The following is a 7,614-nucleotide window of genomic DNA, read 5'->3' on the forward strand; positions in this document are numbered from 1 at the left end:
GCCATCTTGCTCCGCCCCCACTCTTTGACATCTTAAAGTAGCTAACAGAGATGAATATAAAACCACTTGACCAGAAAATTTAAAAAAAGAAAAAAGAAAAAACCACTTGACCAATACATCTAAGCAATAATGTATGCTGACAATTGTGAAGACGTTTTGAATTTTCTTTATACCAATCAATTTAAAGCCAACTCATTGGTTAAAAAGCTATTTAAGTCACATGAACTTGAAAAAGCATTTGGGAATAAGTTTCTAATTTTCTGATAAAATATTTAAGAACATTTTAAAAAGCCAATTAGGGCCCTTTTATATACTTTTGATACTCAAACATTATATACATATGTCATATAAACATTTAGACATACAGACACAGAAGTAGATCTTAGGGATTCATAAGATTTTTCATTTGCCAGTTTTTCTTCTCCACTTTAGATCATTAGTCTTTTGATTACCTGTTCCCTGCTGTAAACAATTATCAGTTAGGCAACTCCAAATGTGCATTTTTAAAGGTATGACTCTTAAGTGAAACAAAATGGAGGATTTATATTTTACTCAAGCAAAAAAAAAAAAAAACGCTGTAAAAGTTTAGTTAAGATGGCCATGGAAAGCAGACACCCTTACATGTGACTTCCTTAAAGATTTTTAAAAATTGGCTTACTGGCTTTAGGATGGAGCCTTTTAAGAAACAGGGCCAAGGAAGCATGCAGCTTCTAGAGCTTAACATGCAGGAAGGGCCGTAAGGCAGAACAGATATCTAAAAATCAAGAATTTCATTTTTACAGAAAATCCTCAGGACCTCAAAAGATGAAAACATTATGAGATGAGACAATGCCATGTTTTTACCATGCATTTCACTACAAGTACATTTCCCCTGAGGTTGTAGTGAAACCTACACTTGCACATGAGATGGGACTGGTCTGACCTCAGCACTCCTTAGTCTGCTTGCCTCTCCCAGGGCCCCAGCCTGGCCACACCTTCTTACAGGGCATTTTCGGGTGCCCATACACAAGCTACAAGAATTTTCATAAGGTAATCACACACAATCACCATGTGACTGCATTATGAAAATTCTTGTAGTGTGGTTTACAGCTCTATCAGGTCAGTTATGTTCTTCTTTATACTGGCTATTTTGTCTGTTAGCTCCTGCAATGTTTTACAATGATTTTTAGCTTCCTTGTATTGGATGACAACATACTTCTTTCACTCAGTGAACTTTGTTCCTACCCATATTCTGAATTCTACTTGTATCATTTCAGACATCTCAGCCTCAGCCCAGTTCTGAACACTTGCTGGAGAGTTGATGCAGTCATTTGGAGGAAAGAAGGCATGCTGACTTTTTGAGTTTTCAGTGTTCTTGCATGGATTCTTTCTCATCTTTATGGGCTTACCCCACCTTCAACCTTTGAGGTTGCTGACCTTTGGGCAGGATACTTTTTCTTTTATCGTATTTGATGACTTTGAGAGTTTGTGGTGTAAGGTGGATTCAGCCAATTGGCTTTGTTTCTGGAGGATTTTAGGGGGCCAACGTTCAGCTCCCAATTCCTGGACTATGTGCTTTAACTATGGGGAACTTGCATTGAGCCCCATCTTTTTTTCCTGGCTCCTCCAGGTTTGAAGTCCACTGTACTGGAGGACCAAAGTGCAGCAGCTATAGCAGAGTGCTAGCAGATGCAAAAGTGCCTGCCTCCCTGCGGGCATTCACCTAGTGGTGGAGGCAAGCCAGCTGGGGTGGGGGCCAAGGGGGCCCGGCTGAGAGTGTGTGCTGTTGCACTGGAGGAGGTATTGGTTTGGGGTGGGGTGCTGGCAAGCGCAGGTCTAGGTGCCTTCTTTGTGCCCCTCGAGCAACAGTGGTCGCTCGGGGTATAAGAGGGTCCCTTTTTCTCTGTGCAGCATTAGCTCAAGGGCAAGGTGCTGGTGGAGGTGGGGATTTTTGGCTCTGTGCCCACCACAGCTCCATCTTCAATGGCAGTTGGCGTGCATTTGGGGTGTGTGGCTGCACTCCCACGTGCTGGTAGGGCAAGGACAGCAAAACCCACCTGTGTAGACACACACCAGCAAAGTGATGTAGGAAGTTTCCATATAAAGAGCTGCAGTATGGAGAGGCAATGTGCAGGCTGGTGCATGGCTGTAGGGGCCACATTGCTGCAGCTCTCCACTGGTCAAGCACAGTCCACTGGCACAGAAGCTATGGTGTGGGCACCCGAGAGTGTCCTGTAAGCAAGTGTGGCCAGGCTGGGGCCCTGGGAGAGGCAAGCAGACTAAGGAGTGCTGAGGTCAGACCAGTCCCATCTCATGTGCAAGATTGCCCAGCAGAGATCAGGTCTGAGAGGAGAACTCTCTCAAAAGTAAAGACCCAGCACAGCAAAGCTGTTCTACTTCCTTTTCAAGCAAGTCCCCTTTTTTAAGAAGGGAACTCTCAGACCTGATCTCTGCTGGGCAATCTTGCACATGAGATGTGGTTGGTCTGACCTCAGCACTCCTAAAGTGCTGGGGTAAAGTATCTCACAAGAGCAAGTGGAGCTTAGATAGCTGCCCCTGCCCTCTGGGCTCCACATGAGCTGTCTTGCTGCTCCACCACTTTGCTTGTCTCCTGGGGGCTCCACCCCAGAGATGTGAGTTAGCAATCACTAAGTACAATCAGCCAGGATGGAGGGTCTGTGCTGTGGGCCAAGTCAGGGTTCCCTGTCTGGTGATGAGCAGTGGAGGGTGTGTGGGACCCACGGGAGATGGGCTGGCATGCTCCTTGAGCCAACTGCAGCTTGCTGGAGGTGTCAATACAGCACTTAAAGTCTTTGCTCCTTGATATTCTGAGAGTAGCAAGGACAGTTCCACTTCAGAGGCAGTGGCAGAGAGGATTTCAGTTGCTCCTGGAAGCTCTGTCCAGGGAACTGCCAAGTTGCTACCGGCTTGATAGCTTCAGTGGGGGAGTGGCTAGAGACCCAGGCCAGGAGGACCTGCCCATCAAGGAGATATGGAAACTGGCACCCACACAACTGTCTGGCCACTTTTCCATAGAGCCGCTGTGGTACGCTGGGAGTTCACTCCAGCCCCCAGTTGCCTCAGATTTTCCAGTGCCTGAAGGTATCACCAGTGAAGCCTGCGAAAAAGGAAAGATGACAGCCTGCCCCTTCCTCTGAGAGCTCCGTACCACTGAGGTATGAACCTGTTGCCAATCTGAACACACCTGTAGGAGATGGCTGGAGGCAAGTTGAGAAGTCTTGCCTAGACAGGAGGAACAAGAACAGGAACTTACTTAAAAGAGATGTTTGGCGGCAGAGCGCAGTGGCTCAAGCCTGTAATCCCAGCACTTTGGGAGGCCGAGATGGGCGGATCACGAGATCAGGAGATCGAGACCATCCTGGCTAACACAGTGAAACCCCTTCTCTACCAAAAAATACAAAAAAAAACTAGCCAGGCAAGGTGGCGTGCGCCTGTAGTCCCAGCTACTCAGGAGGCTGAGGCAGGAGAATGGCGTAAACCTGGGAGGTGGAGCTTGCAGTGAGTCAAGATCCAGCCACTGCACTCCAGCCTGGGCAACAGAGCGAGACTCCCTCTCAAAAAAAAAAAGACGTTTGGCCACATTTTTGCAGAGCAACTGTGCTGTGCTGGGGGTTCACTTCAGCCCCTGGTCGCCTCAGACACTCTGAAACCCTAAGGCTGAAATGGCTAAGTCACCCAAACAGCAAAGATGACAGACTGGTCCTCCCTCTGGGAGCTCTGACCCAGGGGGCCTGAAACCTCTGTCAACCAGAGAATAGCAGTGAAGGTAGCAGGAGACCCTGGTTGAAAGGTTCCACCCAGTGATGAGAAACGTGGTCAGGGACTGACTTAAAAAAGAGTCTGGCCATGTTTTTGTAGGGTGGCTGTGCTGTGCTGGGGTACCACTTGCACCCCAGTCAGCTTGGACTCTCCAAAGTCTGCAGGCCAAAACAGCTAGTCCCCCAAACATCGAAGGTGGTGGCTGCCCCTCTCCTCTGGGAACTCTGTCCTGGGAGGGTTTCAAATCTCTGTTGGTTGGGGAATACTGGTGGGGGTAGCTGGAGGCCTTAGGTGGGAGGTCCTGTCCAGCGATGGGGAACAGGGTCAGGAGCCTGCTTACAGAAGCAGTCTGGCCATGATTTGGCAAAGCAGCTGTGCTGTGCTGTGCTGTGGGATCTCTTCTGCCCCTGGTCAGTTTGCACTCTCCAAAGCCAGCAGGCTGGAATGGCTAAGTTGCTCAAACAGGAAAGATGGCAGTCTGCCCCATCTTTTCTCTCAGAGTTTATCTTGTGTGATGGAGCTTAATTTTCAGGCTGTTAATTTTACTGTCAGCATTAGAGGGCTGTTCAGAAAGAATCTCACTGTTATCTTTTAGGTTAGACATATGAAAATTGACTGTCTCCTATAAATAAACCCATTCATGTCTTGTTCTCTGGAAAGAGGTCTCTTTCTGCTATCTGACTTTGGTCACAATCATGGAGAGCAGCAACCAGTCTACCATGAAATGATTGAATTTCTGTGTCCAGTCATTCCTTGTTGTATTTTACATTCTTCAGCTCAGAACTGAGCATTTTATTCTCAGTTGTCAAGATGTTAAGCTGTCCATTGTACTGAAATACTGTTTTTGCTTCCTCATTCAATTTTATAGCCTTTAGAAGATTATCATGCTCTTCTTTCACACTTTCAATGTCCTCAAAATACTTCTTTTCCTTTAGCTGATTCTGATGTTTTACTATATCCAGTTCCAGTCTTAGCATGGCAATTTCTTCCAGCAACATGCTATTTTCATGCAAGAGATCTTTTTCTTTCTTATGGCTAAGAGAAATCTAAGTAAACAAAGGAAACTTTTAGTTAGTGCTCAATAGAATGACACGTTATAATTTCTTCTGAAATTAAAGAGTAACCTGTATATCTGTATAATGAAATAATTCCCATGGTGAATATTTAACTGGAAAAAACGTTGGACAAAACTTCAAACCTAAGAGAGTGTAAATTCCCAAAAGTTAATCTATTTAAAGACTATGAAAAATAAATCACTAGAGGACTTTTAAGAATCTCAGAATTGGAAAAGCCTTTCTCTGAATTACAAAAAACCCAGAGGCATAAAATATAAGATTAATACATTTGACTATATTTTAAAAATTGGCTCTATACTCTTGATAACCACCTATAATCTACAAACTACACCACTTTAAGAGCCTTAGCTATGCATATATTTGGATAGAAGCAATTTCTCAAAGTTCTTTAATTTCCTTTTTCTGAATAAACTGACTTTTCTGAATAAACTTTCTGTATAAACTTTTTCTGAAAAAAATTTCCTTTTATGAATAAACTGACCTCTCCATTAATATGTTAAGAAGACGAACTAGTATTCAAAAACTAAAAAATCTGTTGTTAATAGTAAAACTTATTTTTGAAATTATAAAGATCATCAATTCTTATGAAAAATATGAAATCCTTCTCCTTTGGATTGAGGCCATTGTAAATGTCACTATTCAACTGCTGCAGGCAAATGGAGTTGAATTAAGAGCATAGCTTTATCTTATATATACATGTATAGATAAATGATAAAGAATATATAGAATATATATACACACACGCATATGTATGCATGTATATATGTATGTGTATATATAGATTTAAAAATCCTTTATACTTTCCAAAATACATAGAGTTGGTTTTTCAAATATATACACATATAAAAACATTTGAAAATGGCTAAGAAAATATCTCAGAATTCATTTTCTTTTCAGCTACTTCTATCTGCTTTGGTTTGTTAATCAGAATCTTGTGTAATAATATTGTAGCATTCTGTTCTTCAGAAAGTTGCTTCTGGGTATCATTTCAGTCCTGCACAACCTAGAGATACATTTTTGGTTTAATAGGACTGAAAAAGTCTAAAAGAGCAGAAACTCTTTTATAAAACTGTTAAAAGAAAGTAGCCTATTAAAACACAAAAATGTTTAACCCGCAAGAATCATTCAAATTTTAATTGCATATGTGAGAGCTAAATTTCTCTAAGAGGAAAAACTGTTCTTACCTATATAAAGATACAGTATTGTGTAATAAAATTTCCTTCAAAACATTTAACACATTTTAGTTTCAAAGCTATTTAGCCTGTATCTTAACATAAAAATCCATAAATGAGCATTTATGTTAGTGATTAAACTCAACTTATCCTCCATTTTTTTATTCTGAAAACACAGACTGAGATGCCAAGGTTTACAATAAAATAATTGTAACTATAAACGCCATAGTTCATTTTAAAAATTAGTTAACAGCTTTGGTGTGTTTACACCTAAATACCATACTACATTAAATCAAAGGAATATAAGTAATATTGATGAAATATAAAGTTTTCATCAGAAATTTACCTGATCCAAATTCTTTCTTACTGTCTCCAATTCCATGGCTCGTATTTTCAGAGTCCGTTTCAGTTGTTGGTTCATTTCAACAGCTTTCCTATATTCCTCTTCTTTTCTTTCTAAATCTTCACTACCTTTTTTATACAACATATCAGCATCCTTTCTCTTTTCTTCTTCTCGTTTTAAAGTCAATCTATACAGTTAAATATAGTTACATTCAAATTTGTTTTATTAGAAAACAAGAAAGTTTATTTTGTGATGTGGCTCTTCCTGCATAGGTTTATTATACGAATAAAATTTCTGTGTTCTTGACTATTTTTTCTTTCCAGTTCTCATGATTTTAATTTCTTCCTTCAATCTCTTCCAAGGGACAAATACTTGAAAGGTAGTGAGGAAAGAATATCTTGCTAATTGGTGAGTTTCTGTTACTAGTAACACCAATAAATATTATGAAAAATGATATTAGAAATTATTGAGTTAATTTACAAGTTGAAAATTATCTCTTTTTCACACAGCCACAGGAACATCTCAATTATGATGGATCATTTCAAATTAACTAATTAAAAAGAACATACTACTTAAACAAGTTTATAAGTTCACTAGAAGAAATTTTATTTTCATGAAATATTGCAGGTGTCCCTAAAATGATTTACAGGGCAAGATGGTACCATCAGATGTCATTCACAGAATGTATATCTGCCGATTAATCCAAGACAAGGCAAAGGGGTCTCACATCTGTTAATTCAGCTGTCCCCAACCATGTTGGCACTAGGGACTGGCTCTGTGGAAGATAATTTTTCCTCGGACCTGAGGTGGGGGGATGGTTCCAGGATGATTCAAGTATGTTACATTTATTGTGCACTTTATTTCTATTATTACTCATTGTAATATATAATGAAATAATTATATAACTCACCATAATGTAGAATCAGTGGGAGCCCTGAGCTTGTTTTCCTGCAACTACATGGTCCCATCTGGGAGTGACAGGAGACAGTGACAGATCATCAGGCATTAGATTCTCATAAGGAGTGCACAGCCTAGATCCCCTGCATGAGCAGCTTACTACAGGGTTCAGTTCACACTTCTTGACAATCTATTGCCACCGCTGATCTGACAGAAGGAGAGGTCAGGCAGTAACGCAAGTGATGGGGAGTGGCTGAAAACATAGATAAAGCTTCACTTGCTCACCTGCCACTAACCTTCTGCTGTGTGGTCCAATTCCTAACAGGCCAGGGACAGGTATTAGTCCCTGTCCTGGGGATTGGGAACC

At 41.2% G+C, this 7,614-nt stretch overlaps 1 protein-coding gene across 1 annotated transcript; it reads right to left on the reverse strand.

Moving 5' to 3' along the window:
- Positions 1–4,505: 4,505 nt before the first annotated feature.
- LOC105526305 (UPF0634 protein E) lies at positions 4,506–6,869 on the reverse strand. Its single transcript, XM_011962250.1, has 2 exons — positions 6,354–6,869; positions 4,506–4,805 (listed from the first exon to the last, which is right to left on the reverse strand). The coding sequence occupies exons 1-2, from the start codon at positions 6,492–6,494 to the stop codon at positions 4,506–4,508; spliced, it is 441 nt and encodes a 146-aa protein (XP_011817640.1). The 5' UTR covers positions 6,495–6,869.
- Positions 6,870–7,614: the final 745 nt, after the last annotated feature.

The sequence above is a fragment of the Colobus angolensis genome, unplaced genomic scaffold, assembly GCF_000951035.1.
Source record: "Colobus angolensis palliatus isolate OR3802 unplaced genomic scaffold, Cang.pa_1.0 Scaffold588, whole genome shotgun sequence".
NCBI lineage: Eukaryota > Metazoa > Chordata > Mammalia > Primates > Cercopithecidae > Colobus > Colobus angolensis.